This window comes from Hipposideros armiger, unplaced genomic scaffold (genome assembly GCF_001890085.2).
Source record: "Hipposideros armiger isolate ML-2016 unplaced genomic scaffold, ASM189008v1 scaffold_129, whole genome shotgun sequence".
NCBI classification, from domain to species: domain Eukaryota; kingdom Metazoa; phylum Chordata; class Mammalia; order Chiroptera; family Hipposideridae; genus Hipposideros; species Hipposideros armiger.
The window spans coordinates 3,203,246-3,223,373 of NW_017731479.1; the positions used below are offsets into that span (position 1 = coordinate 3,203,246).

At 41.1% G+C, this 20,128-nt stretch overlaps 1 protein-coding gene across 1 annotated transcript in view; it reads right to left on the reverse strand.

Annotated features, from left to right (window-relative positions):
* Positions 1 to 4,068, reverse strand: part of MYO1H (myosin IH) — an 81,260-nt gene extending 77,192 nt beyond the window's left edge. Inside the window, exon 1 of the mRNA XM_019649063.1 lies at positions 3,982 to 4,068. Coding sequence (XP_019504608.1) covers positions 3,982 to 3,993 — 12 coding nt within the window. The 5' untranslated portion in view covers positions 3,994 to 4,068. The remainder of the gene's footprint in view (positions 1 to 3,981) is intronic.
* Between the last annotated feature and the right edge of the window lie 16,060 nt (positions 4,069 to 20,128).

Below are 20,128 nucleotides of genomic sequence, written 5' to 3' on the forward strand. Positions count from 1 at the left end.
ACTCATGGCAGCCCAGCTCCAGGTTGAGCTGTTGTTCAGCATCTTAGCTGTGGAGGGCAGTGTCACTGGCCCTCATATGTGGGATCCGAACCAGGGGACTCTGGCGTCCCAAGCCAGTTCTTAACCATCGCGCCACTCGGCCAGCCCTTGAGTGATTCTAATAGGAACATGAGCACAATAAAAATCATCATTATTATGGGGGCTTTCTTATTTTTTTCAAGTAAATGCAGCACCTGTCCACCAACTTCTGAGCATCTACTGTGTGTCAGGCATTATGGAATTTACAATCTTTAAAAAAAATAAATCAATTTAGGGCCGGCTGAGTGGCATGTTCATTAAGAGCTGGCTTGGGATGCCAGCTCTGAGCAGCAGGGCCCCGGTTCGGATCCCATGAGGGCCAGTGACACTGCTCTCTACAGCTAAGATGCTGAACAACAGTTCGACCTGGAGCTGGGCTGCTGTGAGTCACTGGCGACGGCGTAGGCTGCAGCCCCTGCTGCAGTGGGCTGCCATGGGCTGCCATGTATGGCCTGCAGTCAGTGTGAGCGGCTGGCAGCCAGCATGAGCTGCCAAGAGCCTCTGTGAGCGGCCGTCTAGATGGCCAGCGACCGATCTGCCTCATCCGGGAAGAGCGCAATGATAATACCAACATGGGCCAGTGGAGTGGTGTCCTTCACAACTAGACTGAAGAACAAAAGGACAGCAACTTGTCTGTTCCCCTTCCCCTGATTCCCCAGCGCTGTTCCCCTCCCCCAATTCCCCAATAAAATCTTTTTTAAAAAATCAATTTCATAATAATGAACAAGACAACAGTTGTTCATTTTTCAGTGGCTTTTACTCAGATGCCAATAAAAAAATGGTTAATTAGGAAGTCACTTAAAATAGTGTCATAAGTTCCTGCTGTAAAACTGTGTGTGATTTTGCTTTTCTTTAAGATTTTACTATAAAATGCTTATTTTTGTTAGTCAAAAGAGAAGGTAAGGGGTAGCCGGTTAGCTCTGGTGGTTAGAGTGCAGGCTCATAACACCAAGGTTGCTGGTTTGATCCCCACATGAGCCACTGAGCTGCGCCCTCCACAACTAGATTGAAGACAACTACTTGACTTGGAGCTGATGGGTCCTGGAAAAACACGCTGTTCCCCAATAAAATTTTTTTAAAAAGAGAGAGAAAAGGTAAGATAGTGGAGGTTGACTCGAGTAAAGTGCTCACAAGAGTCTTTATGTAGTAAAACAAAAACACACCAGCCTGGTTTAGACAGAGCTTTGCTTTAAAAATGAGCCATACCAAAATTCAGTTGCAAAATTAAAAGTGAAAGTATCGGAAATGAGATTCAAGAGTCAACTACCTAACCCAATTCTTCTTTGAACCCGATATATGACTTAGAAGCCACTTCATAAATTCTCATGAAACTGCCTCCTCATTGAACATGAGAATGACTCTATTAAAAGCTTAATGAGCTTAATTAATGAGCACTTAAGATGCTCAGGGTAAAAATAATTACTCTCAATTGTTGTAGTTGTTCCATAAACCTACAGATGTGATAAAATGGCATGAACTACACACGCACATCATACCAATGTGATTCGTCCTGGTTTAAATATTGTACTTTAGCTATGTAAGATGGAACCATTGAAGGTCACTGGGGGAAGGGTACCATGGGATCTCTGTACTATTTTTGCAACTTTGTGAATCTGTTATTTTAAAACAAAGTTTTTAAAAAATTACCTATTGCATTTTGACCCTTTGGTATGTTATAAATTCACAAAAGTATATTTGAGCACTTATTATTTGAAACATGGTGAAAGCCATCCTGCATAAATATTGAACATGGATGTAAATCATGACTTGCTCCCTCATTATCTACGACTTTTGACTAACTTGGAGGAAAGAGGCAACTGCCCAGATGATTTGCATAATGTGAGATTTTTAATTAATTACCCATGAAATGAATATGCCAATCTGTGGATAATTCACAAACAAATGGCATGAAGTACCCAGTTAATATCAGTGTCATTATTCACGTGGCTTTCATTCTTCCTTTTGTTTCGCTCATCACACCCAGCTCCCTCTCAGGTTATTTCTGAATGGCTCCATCTCTAACGTTTCCAAATAAGGGGTTTTCTTTTTAAACTTTTCATTTTAAAATATTTATACTCACAAGAGGTTGCAAAAATAGTACATAGCGGTCCCATGTACCCCTCATTCAGCTTTCCCCCAATGTAATGTAACTATATTGACATTGGGACAATCTCCAGACTTTATTCAGATTTTGCTAGTTTTTACACGCACATGTGTATGTGTGTGTGCGCAGGTCTATGTAACTTTATCGCATGTATGGATTCATGTAACCACCATGATGATCAAGATACAGAATTGCTCCATCATCCCTAAGGATGTACTACCCTTTTATAGTCATACCAACCATCCTCTCTCTAACTCCTGGCAACTAGTCATCTGTTCTCTAGCTCTGTAATCATATTATCTTGAGAATGATAGATAAATGGAGTCACACAGTATGTAACCTTTTGAGGTCACTTTTCACTAAGAATGCCCTTGAGATTTATCTAAATTGTTGGAGGCATCCACAGTTCATTCTTTTTTATTCTAGAGTAATATTCCATTCAAATAATGTTTTACCAAAGGAACCTGGGAATTAATTCACAAGTTAAGGAAGAATAGCTTCCTTCATTTATTAAAAAAAATTAATATATATATATATATATATATCTACATACAGATAAATGTGCATGTATACTTCTACATGAATTTCATATAGCCATGACGATAGGTAATGCCACAAGACCTTGCTTAACGACAAGCTGACCTGTTGTTGCATTTACCCCACAAGACTGGTTCCGCAGTGACTACTCCTCTGTACCAATCAACCAAATCATTTCTCCCAGTGAATCACGCTTCCAAGAGTCACTATTCTGAGAAGTAATTTAGGAATGGGAATTAACACCAGGACCTCTGGGTGTTCAAATGCATTTTCGGTCAAGGACAGTGCCATTTTGAGTTACCAGTTGCCAAGGTGCTATAGAAATGGATAATTGACTGAATGGATCAATGACAAACTGAGCTAGAGTTTCTCACTGTGCATGAGTTTCTGTGGCTGGCTACTAAATTATTCTAACTACATATACAAATGCTTCTGTAACTTCTTAGCTGTCTAGAGAGAGAAGCAATCCTTCAATGAATAATGTTTTCTTAATAGACAATATAAGAGATGGGTATGCCAGAAAATAATTATCCTTCTAAATCTTTATACCTTTAACTCCTGGAAAAGGGCAATAGCTGTGACACTCAAATTCTGTCTTCCACTGACTCAGAGAATTTTTTCATTGTCAACATGCCAATGAAAATAGCTCAGTTTTAGCTTCTTAAGGCGGTCTTTACCTGGGCCAATCTGGAGTTACCACATCTAAAAGTAAACACACTGTATCTAGGATTAAAAAAAGAAAATTTACAAATAGTCTTACATGTAAGAGCAAAAGTTACCTACAATTTTCTGCACCATTAGGTCACCATCTATTATTTAAGGTTCTACCTGCGCTGCCCAACACAGTAGACTGTAGCCACATGTGGCTACTTAATTAAGTAAAATTTAAAATTCATCTCCCCAGTCTCATTAACCACATGTCAAGCACTCAACAGTCACATGCGCCCTGCGGCTACTGCATTGGACATTGAGTCTATAGACCATTTCCATAATCACAGAAAGTTTGATTGACAGCACTGCGCTAGACCAATTTGAAATAAATTGGTAACACCCCACACTTTGGTTTTAAAAGATCACACTGTCCCCAACCAACGAAAGGGGACAGATCGTCTTAAATAAAATTTTCACCAAACAAATTCAGGATCTTATCCACGAGCCCAGTTCTCCCTGCATGCCTACTGGAGGCGCAGCTCTTATGGTTGTTTAGACAGCTCCAGGTAGAAAAGAGAGTGCCAGAGTGAGGCACCTTCAAGTCACATTACCTTGGTTCCCATCGTGCACGGAGGGAGAATGCGTTCCTAATAATTATTCCACTGCAACTATTCAAAACTTGCTTCTCCCTAGCTTAGGATTCTTCGATGCATGACACAGCAGCAAGGTATGAGGCAATTCTAGCTCACTGGGCGGAGCAGCATTAAAAATTCATTCTGGGAGGCAGTGACTGCGTCCTATGGTTGCTCACCTGTGGGCACACGGGGCTGCGTGGAAGCGAGAAGACCTGGAAACCAGACCTCTCTTCAGATTATGTTACAGCCACTGCTGATCTTTGATTAGTCACTTACATTCCTGACCGGTCACCTCGTCTATTCAAGTCAGGCCCTTCCGTGAGCTCCACACACAAAATAAAAATTCTCCTGACCACTCAGCCTGGATCGAGCTCAGCGGAAATGCTCTTGGAATCATCTCTTGACTCCGTTTGGAAAACTTGACACCTTCAAACTGCAGGAAAGCAAGTCCATCGGCAACTTCAAGGCTCCTAGGCTAGAGCCTCTGACCTTTCTCAGGTTTCCTTTCTTTTCATTTTATGATTGCTACCGTTAGTTATTATTCAGATGCAAAAATAACACGTGTTTGTGTCTTCTCATTAAGAAATGACAACGTTAAGTCTATTGGAGGCAGTTGTAATTGCAGGCGGCTCCACGTTGGCCCCTTCCAGGCCTGGGACGAATTTTGTTATTTGTCAAGTTGTATTTCTCTTTTTTAAAAGACCTCCCCTTTACCCACCCACGCCTCACTGTATAACCCCCAAACCTGTGCCTGCTTCCTCGATAAGGTCATGGTTAAGAGCTCATTTGCTGGGTTTGTGCCCCCGATTCGCACCCTATTGGATGTAAGGCTGTGGACGAGTGGCTGACCTCTTGAGCCTCAGTTTCCTGGGCTGTAAAACTGGGAAGAATTTGGCACCACCTCCCCAGGCTGTTATAAGGATTTAATACACATAAAGTGCTGGGAAGGGTGCCTGGCACCAGTGGCACCCGCTACATGCTAGCTCTTTATGTAATTATGGGTAAGTCCTCTTTAAGCCCGCCCCCCTGCCAGCCCCTTCCCCTAAGGGTACACCATTATTCTCTTGCTTAGTTTCCTAGACCTTTTTCTACACGTGTACCCACATATGCACCCATAACAAATACACAGTGTACATTTATATGAGTGTTTTATGTAGTATATAAAGTCCTGCAATTTGGTTTTCTTCACTCAATGATACAGTTTGGGGATCTTGTCATTTCAGGGCCCACCAGGCTTTTGCTAGATGGTTCTTAAAATCTTAACAAGTACATAGGCTAAAAAGAAACCACTGCCAGTGGACATTTGGGGTTGTTTCCACTGTTTGGCTGTTGTGAAGCATGCTGCTATGAACATTTGTGTACTAGGTCTTGTGTACATGTTTTCATTTCTCTTGGGTATATACTTAGGATTGAAATTGTTGCATTAAGTGGTAAGTCTATATTTAACTTTTGGAAGAACTGCCAAACTGGTTTCCAAAGTGGCTGCACCATTTTTCACTTCCACAGCAATGTGTGAGGTTTTTGGTTTCTCCACATCTTTACCAGCACCTGTTTCAATGTTCTTCTTATTGAATATAGGAATCCTAGTGGGTGTGAAGTGGTTCCTCGTTGTGGTTTTGATCTGAGTTTCCCTAGTGACTCATGATGTTGAGCATCTTCTTATGTGCTTATTGGCCATTTGTGTATATTCTTTGGAGAATTGTCTATTCAGATCCTTTGCCCATTTTTAAATTGGATTATTTGTCGTTTCATTGTAGAATTTTAAAAGTTCTTTACATAGTCTAGATATTAGACTCTTAACAGATATATAATTTGCAGATATTTTCTCCTACTCTGTAGGTGTTTTCATTTTCATGGTGTTCACTGAAGCACAAAAGTCTTCGATAAAGCCCAATTTATCTATTTTTTCTTATGTTGCTTATGTTTTAGGTATTTAACCTAAGAAACTATTGCCTAATCTAAAGTCCAAGAGCTACACCTATATTTTCTTCTAAGAGTTTTATGGTTGATCCATTTTGAGTTAATCTTTGTATATAACATGAGGAAATGGTCTAAATTCATTTTTTGCATGTGGCTATCCAGTTGTGACAGCACCACTTGTTGAAATGTTATTCTTTCCCCCACATTGAATTGTCTTGGCATTCTTGTCAAAAATCAATCAACCATAAACATATGTGTTTATTTCTGGACTTCTAATTCTATTCCATCGATCGACATGTCTGTCTTTACACCAGTTCCACACAGACTTGATTACTGTAGCTTTGTAGTACGTTTTGAAATCAGGAAATGCGAGTTGTCCGATTTCATTCTTCTTTTATAAGATTGTTTTGGTTATTCTGAGATTCTTGCATTTCCATATGAATTTTAGGATCAGCCTGTAAATTTCTGCAAAAAGCCAGATGGGATTTTGATAGGGATTGTATTGAATCTATAGAGCAATTTGGGGATTATTGCCACCTTCACAACATTGAATCTTTCAATTTATGAACACAGGATGTCTTTCCATTTATTTAGGTCTTCAGTTTCTTTCAATGATATTTGATGGTTTTCAGTGTACAAGTCTTACATTTCTTTTGTCAAATTTATTCCTATTTTTTTTTATGCTTTTGTACATGGAACTATAGTCTTTTTTTTAAGATTTTTATTGGGGAATTGGGGGAAGGGCAACAGACAAGTTGCTGTTGTTTTGTTCCTCCGTCTAGTTGTGGAGGATGTTGCTTCACTGGCCCAAGTTGGCACCATCATTGCGCTCTTCATGGGCGAGGCAGATCAGTTGCTGGCTTCTGGATGGCTGTTCACTGCGGCTGCTGGCCGCTCACGCTGGCTTCTGGCTACACATGGTAGCCCATGGCAACCCATTGCAGCAGGGGTTGCAGCCCACACCTCCGGCGGCAACTCATGGCAGCCCAGCTCCAAGTTGAGCTGTTGTTCAGCATGTAGAGGGCAGTGTCGCTGGCCCACATATGTGGGATCCAAACCAAGGCCCTCTGGCTCCCAAGCCAACTCTTAACCAATGCGCCACTAGGCCGGCCCCAAGCAATCTTAAAAACAACTAAAAGTCATTGTGCTTTGGATTATCAGCAGGCACTAGCAATTCTAGACTATGTCAGAAAAATCCCCCGCTCCCTAAAGAATCTTTTGTTGGTCTAAGTTTTCAATGATTGTAGCTCAACTATGTCTGTTGAGTTTTGATAATGTATACACAAGCTTCAAATTAGCATTTTGTTGCTCATCCTTTAAGAAGCATTGAATTCTATATAGAAGTTAATTTAGAAAATTCCTGCTTATATAGGCCTCCTCCAACCCACACAGACGCAGTACATGTGTTCCCTTTGAGAGCAAGATCATATCGATTTGCAATTGTTTGAGCTCACTTTGAGCACTTTCCATGTCCCCAGTCCCTGTAGTTTTATATATTCCTGAGTTTAAACAGTAGATTAGAAATAATAATAGCTATATGCAATTTCTTTTCAGAGTTATCTTTTTCTTAGGAGATGTTTTAACTGAGGTTAATCAATCGTCAAAATTTTTATAAAGAGCCAGAATCAGCCTTGAACATCAGTCTTTAAGACTGTACCCTTGGGGTAACCAGTTAGCTCAGTTGTTTAGAGCGTGTTGCTGATAACACCAAGGTTGCCAGTTCGATCCCCGCATGGGTCTGTGAGCTGCACCCTCCTTAAAAGAGTCAACTATGCCATTGTAGCATGAAGGCAATGTGTAACCAATGACCATGGCTGTTCCACAATAAAATTAAAAAACAAACGAACAACAACAACAACAAACTGTACCCTGAAGATCCTCTACAGAAAAGGTGTGAAAGCCATTAATTCTGGCTTAGTTGTGCAGAAAGCAACAAACTATGCAAAACAAAATGGAAGATTAATATATACATAGAAAAACAAACAAATCTCAATGAAGAGGGGCAGGAGAAACAATGAAAGATACTGGTTTTACTGGAAAAAAAAATCAAAATAGCAGTATTAAAATACCTTGATCATTTTCACCCACAACTAAAGGCTTGTTCTAAAGCCAAGCATGAAACACCGTCAGTATCATGAGAGAGTGGCCATACAAATGGACAATGGCCAGCCCATATATAAAAAACAGAACTCTGACCTACAACCTGCAGCAACCGGCCCAGAAAACCAACCCACTACATGAAACAAACCACCCTGGAAAGCCAGCCTGCTCTCGCTCTCTAGTTCCATCCAGGAATGCCAAACAATAACCCCTGCAATGTCAGTTCAAAAAGGCCAGGACTGGGGCTGGCCAAGTGGCTTGTTGGTTAAGAATCGGCTTGGGAGCACGAGTTCTGAGCAGCAGGGCCGCCGGTTCAGATCCCACATGGGCCAGTGAGGCTGCGCCCTCTACAGCTAAGATGATAAACAACAGCTCGACCTGGAGTTGGGCTGCTGTGAGTCGCCAGCAACAGTGTAGGCTGCAGCGGGGCTGCAGTGGGCTGCCATAAGCTACCGTGAGTGGCCTGCAGCCGGTGTGAGCTGTCATGAGCCACCGTCAGTGGCCATCCAATGGCCGGCGACCGATCTGTCTCAGCCAGGCAGAGCGCAATGATCACAATACCAACATGGGCCAGTAAAGCGATGTCCTCCACAACTAGACGGAAGAACCAAAGGACAGCAACTTGTCTGTTCCCCTTCCCCAATTCCCCAACGCTGTTTTCTCCCCCAATTCCCCAATAAAATCTTTAAAAAAAATGGCCAGGACTTGGGGTGGCCGGTTAGCTCAGTTGGTTAGAGCGCAATGCTCATAATACCAAGGTTGCAGATTCGATCCCCACATGGGCCACTGTGATGTGCCCTCCACAACAAGAATGAAACAACTACTCGACTTGGAGTCAGGGAAGCCGGTTGGCTTAGTTGGTTAGAGCGCAGTGCTCATATCACCAAGGTTGCCAGTTGCTCATAACACAAAGGTTGCCAGTTCAATCCCCACACCCTCCACAACTAGATTGAAACAATTACTTGACTTGGAGCTGATGGGTTCTGGAAAAACACACTGTTCCCCAATTAAAAAAAAAAAAAGCCAGGACTTGATTCATAACTGCCAGCTTCCCTAGTTTTTGTTCAAATCCACACCTCTAACCAATCTCATAGGAGGCCTCCCTTCTTGGTGACTCATCTCCAGCTTCACCCATGCCCACAGCCTCCAGTCAGGGTACCCCCAAAGCCTTCCCTTTTTTCCACTATAAAGCTTTCCCACTCGTCTGCCTGCCTTTGCGTCTCTGCCAAACACAAGTGATGCTGGCTGACTGTCCTGTTATAACAAGCAATAACCAGCCTTTGATTGTTTTCAGTAGAGTGACCTTCATTTATTATTCCCACAGTTGCTGTCATTCAGTGATTTTCACTAATTTTTGCAAAGAAAAAAAACTTTAGAAATCTTTACTGAATATAATGAATTGTCTAATAAAATTGTTACAGCAGAAATTTTTGATTATGGAGACATTTGAAAGCTATCAAGAATCGATCTGAAGAAACCAAGACATGGGCAATTTTGCCATCTCTGGAATGTACTGTGAAAAAGAATTTTTATGAATCTCTAACCCAACTTACCCTTATGTTTAAGACTTTTCTAACTATTTGTGTGTCTATTGTTTCACATCTTTCGAACACACATATGCAAAAAAGATCAATATGATGAAGTCATGAACAAATTTACAGAAGTTAAGGTTTAAAAACAGACACTTTATTATTCATTACTATGACAAATAGGTAAGCATAACTTTTCCCCTCTTTTGTCAAAAAGTGTTCATGTAATTAATAAGTACTAATCCATTACTTCTTCTATGTTATACTGATTTATTTTAATTTTGAATTTCTTTTTACTGGCATGACTTTATATATACAAAGTTCAATGAGACAAATTTAACTCCACTTATTTTCTGACCATTATTGCTATTGGTTTCATTTCATGATTATTACTGAAAATAGTTTTGTAGTGTCAAAGAGAAAGGTGTTAAAAGTGACCTCTGGGTGCGGCTGCTTAGCTCAGGTGGTTAGGGCACAGTGCTCATTACACCAAGGTTGCTGGTTCGATTCCCACATGGGCCACTGAGCTGCGCCCTCCATGACTAGATGGAAACAACTACTTGACTTGGAGCTGATGGGTCCTGGAAAAAAACACTGTTCCCAATAAAATAAAATAAAAAATTTTTTTTAAATCAACGTAAAAAAAAAAAGAAAAGAAAGTGACCTCTGCAGGTGTCAGATACTCTAGGTACACAATTATATTGTCTAATGTTCTTTTTCATGGCTGAGTAGGTTTCCATGTATGGATTATCCATAAAAGACTGACCAGACCCCAGAGGTTAGTGTTTAGATTGTTTGAAGGGTTTGCTACTATAAATAATGCCCGCCACCTGACTTTGAGGCACACATATGGAAAACTGTAGGATACTGAATTCCTGTAAGTAGGATACTGGATTCCTTGAAATTGCTAAATCAAGGCTTACGTGCATTTCATATTTTGCTCCACACTGCTACACTGCCCTTCAACAAAGATACATACATTTACATTCCCAGCAGAACCCAAGGATGCTTGCTGTTCCCATCACAACATGGCTTGCTGGTGATCACTCTGTACCAGGTCTTAATGCAGGATAAAGAGCAAGTTTCCTTAATTATAAGAAAAGGTGAGCTTCTTTCTGATGCTTAAAAGCCAGTTCAATTTCTTTCTCTTTAATCCTTGTCTCTCGTCCTCCAACCCCCTTCCTGGGACCGTGGATCTTTTTCTAATCGATTTGCAAGAACTCTTTATAACTTTAAGAAATTGGCCCTCTGACACGTGTTTCAAAAGTTGTCTGTTTCTTGCCCTTTCACATCATTTCAGGTTTTTCAAAATTTGCTTTCAATTTGTACACTGTTAAATTCGATTAGAAGTCTCTTCCTCCGTGGTGTCTAGGTTGGGATTTTGCTCATCCATGCCTCTGTTGCTCTAAGCTCTCTAGACTTTCAAGTGACAACAATGGCTCCAGCTAGAAGTGTTAATTTTATTAATGGGAAAGCACTTTTTTTCTCCCGGAAAATTTACACATGAAACAGTGAGGTGGTGTGAACAAACCACTTTTACAGGAAAATATACAAGATTTTGAAAGCCTTCTACAAACATATACATTATGGTAAAAACACTATTTGCCCCCCATTAATCCCTCTCTCTCCCTCCCTTTCCACAGGTCAAGTTGGTAGGAGAGTTCATAAGGTCAAAGGGGGGCAAATTTCCTCCTTCAAGTGGGGCGCATCGAGCTTATTTTTGGAACCGTAAATATGTTCTACATACATGGAGGAAGACCAGAGCCTGTGCTCTGGAAGCTAAGGACTGCCAATCTGACACGACTTTCCTCGTCATCAATAAATATTTATTGAGTATCCATGGAAAAAAAGGGTGCCACAGACATATCGCTCTCCTTTATTAAAAGGTGAGAGATAAGTCTACAGCTGCTCAGGAATAACTTGGGAAGATCTGTGACAAATCCCTGTACTTTAGATGGTATGTTTGTCACCGAAAGACATAGCACCAATTCTGACATATCAACTAGAAACAAAGAGATCTAAGGAATCTCAAACATGAACAGGTGGCAAAATCCCGATCAGGTTAAGCTGTGTATTTGCTACAAAATAAGACTAAATAGAAAAGCATTAAGAGCAAATGAACCAAAAGCACCTCATCTCCAGCTTTAACACAGGTGTCACGTTGTAAAGCTGAGGGCAACCCAAAAACTCTGAAAATATTTATTCGTCAAGATATCTGCACCCTTATGTTCATTGCAGCATTATCACAATGGCCACAACGTGGAAACAACAAAAGTGCCCTTTGATAGATGACTGGATAAAGATGTGGTACATATTTTATGTACAATGAAATACTACTCAGCCATAAGAAAAGATGAAATGGAGTCATTTGCAACAACATGGATAAATTTTGAGATTATCATGTTAAGTGAAATAAGTCATATGAAAGAAGACAAGAACCATATGATTTCACTTATATGTGGGATATAAAACTGAAAGCAACAAACAAACAAAACAAACAAGCAAACACTCAAGACAGAAAACAGAATGGTAGTTACCAGAAGGAAAGTGGGGGAGGGGGAGATGAAGAGGGTAAAGGGGGTCAAATATATGGTGATGCAAGGAGACTTGACTTTGGGGGATAAGCACACAATGCAATACACAGATCATGTATTATAAATTGTATATTTGAAACATATAATCTTATTAACCCAATAAATTTAATAAAAAAATTAAAAAAAAGAACTGAGTGCAGGAGGGAGAAATCATTGCATGGGAACTGAAGGAACTGACCCCTGCGATATGGATGGATCCTTTCACATTCCATGGAAGACCTGTCCTATGGCTTTTCTTTTCTGAAAGGTCTAAAAAGTATCACTCCAGAAGCAAAGCAAGTAATAGACACTTCTAGAATTCTCCTTCCAAGGTGGCCTGCTTTGCACACAAGCTCTTGGCTCTAAGGAGGGCCCAGGCTGTGGGTCTAAATATTTGGCAAGATATCTGGGGGACCCCACTCCACGTGGGCATGCTGTCCCTACAGACATGACCCATGCTGGATCTCAGAACTCCTACCTCTAGTGGAAACAAGTTCTCAGAAAGCCTTGGAAGGCATTCAAGCTTGTTAAAAAAGGAATTATTTTCCATCTCGAATTGGTGAAATATGAAATCTGGGGCAACCGAAAACTAAAAATCCGTAACAGAGACACCCTCATGGATTTCCTAAAATGGATTTCCTGCTTCAGAAAAGCAGGAAAATAACTAACCAAGGATTTGGAAATGTCAGGATGATAATAAAGAAACACAAAAACATATGATATGTGAGGGATTATATATTTTAGAGTAAATTAGAATTAGCAAACATGAGTCCCTTTAAATAAGGACATTTTATCCATGGCATAAAGCCATGACCAAAACCGCATTTAAAGGATACTTAAGTGACCAATCTGTCAAATTATGTCCAGTGTTATTCATTAAATTTGAAAGAAAAACTTATACTACTACTACTTATATGCAAAAAAAAAAAAAAACAACCCTCTGACATAAACATGAACAGTCCCAACCCAATGATTATTTGTGGTGTAACAACCCAAGACTACAACAGTAAATCTAGGTGAAACAAAAGGGTAGAATCTAGTGTGATTTCCTGGAAATCCTACAATGCAATTTCACTTTGAACTTGCAAGCAAATATCCAGGCATGATCTGCATGGAACTGGGTGGCATTTTGTTCTAGAATGATGGGCCCCAATTAAAAATAATGAGGCCTGTCTCCAGCCGCCAGACCCAATTAGAGATAATGAGGACTGATGGTTCCTGAAATAGATTCATTTTTCTCTGATAGACGAATTGGGACAGGGGTCTTCAAGGGGTCATTGGGATAGGCCTGGCAACAAAGCCTGGGTCACTCGGGCTAAAGAAGCCCTTGCGAATTCAGTTATTAAATAAGGAAGTAGGAATAACCCTGCAAGACATTCACCCACCAGCCATTTGTACTCTGCCACATTCAGATACACATTAGCCAAACAGCGTGTCTATTAATATTAAAAACATTTTAATAATGACTATAACATTTAAATGATTCTTTAAAAATACTGAAAAAAAGGTGTAGCTGACTTCATGTGTGTGCATGTGTGTGTGTGCATGTGTGTGTACACACACAGTTTTTATTTGGAATAATTTTAGACTTACAAAAAAGTTGCAAATACAGTACAGAGTTCTTATATACCCTTCACCCTATTTCCCCTAACATCAGCATCTTACATAACCAGGCACATTTGTGACAACTCAGAAATGAAATTAGGGGCCAGCCAAGTGGCTCAGTTGGTTAAGAGCGTGAGCTCTGAGCAACAGCATCACCGTTTCAATTCCCACATGGGCCAGTGAACTGTGCCCAATCTGAGCTGCCATTGAGCTGCCAACAGGTGGCAGGATGGCTCATCTGGTGAGAGCACGTGCTCCTAACAACACGGTTGTCAGTTCGACTCCCACATGGGATGGTAGTAGAATCATGCAGTACTTGTCCTTCTGTGACTGGTTTAATTCACGTAGCATAATGTCCTCAAGGCTGGCTAATTTCTAGACACTTCTTGGTTTTTGTTAATATTGTGATGTGGTGTACTTAAAAACCATCTTTTAAACCCCAGTGTGTCCTCACCATTTTCTCAGCCAAAGGTGTACACCCACCCATCCAGTTCCATCTCCCACTAGGAGTCAAATCCTTTCTTGCTGTTCTATTTTCTCTAACCCATAAAAAAATCTGATGGATAAAGTATTGGTGATTTAACATCTGAGTTTTTAAAACACCAACCAGAAAGGAGAGAGAACATAAAAGCATGACTTTACACAATCCCCAACCCCCGGAAGAGAGAGATTTTGGACAGAAAAACAGTCCATTCACAGGGACCCCTTGTACCCAAACCACAAAAGGGTCTCGTGCATCAGATCTCACCGAAAGCTCTGCCTAGTGCTACCGTGTCTTCTTTGGTGACTTGACTATCTTGGAAAAGAGAAGGAAAAAGTCTTCATTTCCTGATTCTGAGGCCTAAACAGTGTGTTGAGCATGAACAGCAAGTTTTCATTCATCTCACTAAGAGGAGAGTAGACAGATAGTAGATAATCCAGGAACCCTCTCAACGTGCTTACCGAAAGTCATCAGCAACATCCAGCTATGTTCACGTTCCGTCTATCTTCCACCCTGGGGCCCAACAGACCTTGGCTTCCACCTGCCTAACCCAGCTGGGTAGGGAAGAAGCCAACATGTCCAGAATTGGCAGGCACTGCTCATCAGGCTTGTTCTCAGCTGATGGGGAGCGGTCCCATTTTCAGAGAGACAATAAAGGCGCTCTAAGATTGAGGTGTTTGCTATGATCATTGACAGAGGGCTAAGCTTAATGCACAAAGTATTTTGCTTTTGTTGTTTTCTTGACTAGGGCAGCTCTGAGCAAGTAATGGGGGGCAGCTTGGTTAACAGTTATCAAGCTGGTGAGGCTGATGGCGGATCTGCTCGGTCATTCATTATCAACATCACACACATTTACAGCCTGAAAAGGACTTAGATCAGGACACGCACCAAATACATGAGCAGAGAAAGAATACAGTGAATAAACTGAGCACATAGATCACTGGCGGCTAAGGGACCTTTCGGTGACAATGGTCTGGTCTATATCTGTGTTGTCCAACATGGTAGCCCACATGCAGCCATCAAGCACTTGAAATGTGGGTAACGAACCAGGAACTGAGGCTTCAATTTGACTTTAAATAGCCCCATACCACTATCGACGACCATAAGGAACAGTGAAGACCTAGAGACAATTTAGTTATGTTTTAAAAAAACCTGTTTTCTTTCCTCCCCAGTCTTTTAGTAGTCCAACGGTTCTGAGCCAGGGGCAACTTTGCCCCTGAAACCCAGGGGACATTTATCATTGTCTGGTTTTTCTGTTTTGGTTTTTCGTTGTCGTGATGGGGGGTGGGGTGCTACTGGCATCTAGTGGGTGGAGGCCAGGGATGCTGCTAAACAGCCTCCAATGAACAGGACAGGTTCCACCCCCCACCCCACCCCCAACAAAGAATCATCGGAGCCCAAATGTCAGTAGCCCTGAGGCTGCGAACCCTGCCATTGGCCTTTTTCATAGCAAGCAAAGGTTTTCCTAATTTGTACAATTGTTATATTCATTTCCTTAATTTAAAAAATCATTTTAGATCAAATATATGGTGATGGAAGCAGAACTGACTTTGGGTGGTGAACACACAATGCAATATATAGATAATGTATTATAGAAGTGTCCACTTGAAACCTATATAATTTTACTAACCAACGTCACCCCAATGTATTAAAAAAATTTTTTTTTTTAATTCTGGCACAAAAACAACAACACAAAACCACCCACAATATAAAAATGGTTAAGATGGTAAATTTTCAGTGTCCAGTTCAGTAGTGTTAAGTATGTTCACATTGTTGTACAACAGATCTTCAGAACTTTTTCATCTTTCAAAACAGAAACTATAACATTTAATGGAGATAAGGCGGGAATAAGGATTAGTCACAAGCCACACCTAGAGTAATCCTGAGACTTACAAGTGTTCCCTTAAGACAGGATGGTAAAACCCTCTGGGAGGGTCATTTATTGGTCCAATAGAGAGCACACAGCCGGTGGTTATCACTCAGCTGGCCCTTTGCTGTCACAAATCTCTGTGTTTAGGGAAAGTATAACCAGTGTGGGGTACATATGCCTAAAAGCAAAACAGTAAAAACTGTCAGGCACAGATACGTGTACTTTCATAAGCTCTCTAACAAAACAGTGTTTGGAAAAAGAATATTTAGGATAAACAGTTCATTTAGATAAAGTTTTTGTTTTGCATTCAAGAAACACATCCTAAAAAGCCAAGAGACTTTTGTTCAATTCTTTTAAGCATCTCAGCTTTTTGGGTCTTTTTTGAGATAATGTATTCTCCTAATTGGAAACTTATTTCTCATCTTTGCACCTGAAATCAAACCAACTTCTTTGGGTGTACATACAAGTTGCATATGAATCTAAATTACCACTAAAATGGCTCTTCTTTGATTTTAAATTTCAATGAACAACTATTTAAAAATACAAATGGTTCCGAGTGGCTCAGTTGGTTAAGAGCTCGCTCAAGAGTTTGAGCTCTGAGCAACAGCGGTTCGAGTCCAGCCCGAGCTGAGCAGCCGCTGAGCTGCCAACAGGTAGCAGGATGGCTCAGCTAAAAAAAAAACAAAAAAACAAAACAAATGGTTAGTGGCTTAGTTCCGAGTCCCAAGCACACATTGGCTGGTCACTTGCTGTAACATGGCCTGTAATCAAGACTTGTGTGTACAGATGTGCCATTTTCATTCTCATCGTCAAGCTGTCATGGTGTCTTCACTCTGTGGCTCCATGGAATGACAGTTTCAAAATCAGAGGCACTGTACTTTTCATTTCAGGTGCAGATTAATTTATGAAACCTAGAGCCCTCCACAGCCCCCCATTCAGACAGCAAATGATGACTTTCTTCCTAGTGATCAGTAAACAGCTGCTTGCCCTGAGCAAGTTGCTCTTGACATAAAGTCTCATGGAATTTGGAAGGGTTAAAGCTAAGTACACTCAGAGAACACTTCTGCATATATACCCTTGGTACATTTCAAAGCACACAGAAGGCATCGCAGAATCTCACACAGGCCAGGCGATCAAATATAGGCATTTGTAGGGACCCAAATATCCCAAACGAGCCAGGCGCTAGGACCTCCACTGTACTCCCCAGCCGAAGTTGGGGAGGTCTTTTTGTCCGTTACACCCAGGCATGTAATCAGCGATTGTTCCTATTGTGAGTCCCAGATTCACCATCTGTATGCTCCAAAGGGCTGGGATGATTGTTAATACCCCATCCCTATGGGATTAATCTGCAATTTCACACTGAATGATTTTTAAGTATAATTTGTTACAATGATACAACATTACCATTTCTAAAACAAACAGCTGGGATGGTTACCTTGCAAAGCTGAAAGTGTCCAGAGAATGCTACATTGAAACAAGTTTGTGCTACTGTTTTATATTCATTCAACTTTAGACACAAATGGAAAGAGATATGCCAAAAAAAAAAAAAATCCAGCCCAGAACCTGGGAAGGGGGCTTTAGTAAACAAACACACCGCTTTTTGTTACTTGGGAACAGGATGTAAACATGCAACAGTGATAAGACTGAAAGACACTTCTGTGAACTGTCTTACAACCACTCAGGGTTGTTTGGTGTTTGCAGGATAAAGCTGCTTTGCAGTGAAAAACCTGAGTTTGGATTCTTTGTTGAGCAAAGAACTGTTAAAGGCCTTTTTCGTGAACAAAAGAGGACCCCGTGCCCCCGCCCTCCCCGCCATCAGTCTGTGCTGGCTTGAAGCATGCAAAGAATTTATTTATTATCACCAAACCCTCCTTTTCATGCGTTACATGAAAATTAACTTCCACAGCTGAAAGTTGTGTTTTTCAGGAGAGGGCTATATTAGGCATGAAAAGACCAGGTCCTGAGGCATGGAGTCTGAACTACCAGCAGCGGGGCTAGGTGAGGAAAACGTCTGTCGTCCAGAAGGTGTAGAGCTTTGTTTTTATACCGCAGATAAGGGTTGGGGGAGAAAGGTGTAAACCATTCTGGAAGAATTTACATTAGCCATAGACAAAGTGGGTAGGAGAAGGTGAGGTGGGGCCAGCTCTGGAATAGGCACAGAGTCGGCTGAGAGGACGCACCCTCTCCTGTGAGCTATCTGTGGCAGGTCAGAAAATTCATGTGCAAATAAGGAGAGGCTCCTGGGGTCAGGACAGGGAAGGCTTCTGGGGTTCCACTGTGCCTGGCTATTCTCTTTTGGAATCAAGGAAATAGCCTTCTGGAAGTTAATCCTAAATTCCAACAGACTTACAGGAATGTGAGCAGTCTTTTGTCAGAGTTGGTCCACAGCTATTAGCACGCTAACTACCCCGTGTCTCTCACTCTACAGCCATTGTCATTTAACTTAGAACATCCCAGACGTTTTCTTGTCACATGTCTTAGTTTATGACACAAAAGGTTATCACTCCCATCACAATGTAAAACTCCGTGAATTTCAAAACATTATTCAAGAGTATACTTATTTGAAAGTATACAAAGCAAAGGATACCAAACATGGAGAGGTTTTTTTGTTCGTTTGTTTGTTTTTGGTCTACTTTACTAAGAAGGAAGCCTTACTATTGATTGAAACAATTTTATTTTCCCAAGCTCTTTATGTTCCTTTTGATGGATGAGATGGTTGAGATGTTAGATGCAGCTACTTAGAGTTTATAAAGTGGTCTGTACAACCAGTTTGTTCAACTCCATTTTTCATTATAACTTACCCCATGAACCAAACGTGTGACTTCTCTGAGGCCAGTGTTGGGAGGCACCAATTCCCTGGGATGTAGCTGCATCCTTGCCAGTGGGACCTGCCTTGTTCCAAGTCACGCATCATAAGAGATGCTTCAAGTGCTCTGCCCGTCCAAAACCACTCGATGCAGAAAAGTAGGAGGGAGGGGTGCTACACTCCACTTCTCCCCCATCCCAACACCCTCGGGTAGAACAGATAAAGGGAACCAATCACAGTTCTTGCCTCATGTCTCCTGTGGGTACAGTTTAACACCAGTCTGGCAGCATTATAAGGAGAACTGGGCAAGATGTTCAAAGCACTCAGCACACTCTTGAGCATAGTAAGTTGTCCAAAAGCATAGCTTATTATTTTTATTAGCTGCTGACAATCTTTCTGAGGTTTCAATAGCAGCGTGGGCATTAAAAACATGTTACTTTTGTCTTCATTCTATCATAAGAGAAAACAAAGACCAGTGAAAAATATATTCAAAGACAAAAATGGTACAGACCTAGGCATTGAGGTTGGGTGAGAAGCAGTGGTATGGCCTGTGGCACATGGAAGAGCCTGTGACCATCCCTTTAACAGAGGGCAGCAGCATTTACTCCCAGTTGATGGCTACTGCCTGGCATTGTGGACCTAGTGTGGCCAACTGTTTAGATTTTTCAAGAAAAGCTGGAAATCCCAGCTTGAAGGATTTGAAAACGCTGGCTTCTAATTCAAGTTTTATTTTTTCCTTTTCCTTTCTTTCTTTCTTAGCCCTTGGGCCAAACAAAGCCTGTCTGTGTGTGGCCTGCAGACCCCTGATTCAGGATCCCTGATAAAAACCAAAAGAAAAAGACATACAAGGAAAACAGAATACAGAATGGAGTGATAGTCACTGTTCAAATAATGTATATACAGACTGGATGTGGAATTATAAATTGTGCCCACAACATAGATCCAGAGACTGGAACAATTATGTCCTGCATAAAGCGAGCCATAATCTTTTTGCTGGTAGAGAATGTTGCCTTTAATTTGTAAAAAAAATGCAGCATCAGTGAAGCCCAAGAAAGCTAAGCACAATAAAACAAGGTTTGCCCATATACATAAAGGAGCCAGATTAAATCCATTCTAGAACTCAGGGACAAGACAGCTTTCCCCAATCTGCGATTGCTGAGTGGGATTTCCTGGTGGATAAATGGAGGTAAGGGTTTAGGTTAGGTAAAATTATGGAGAGGGCAGAAGGTAAGGACCTTG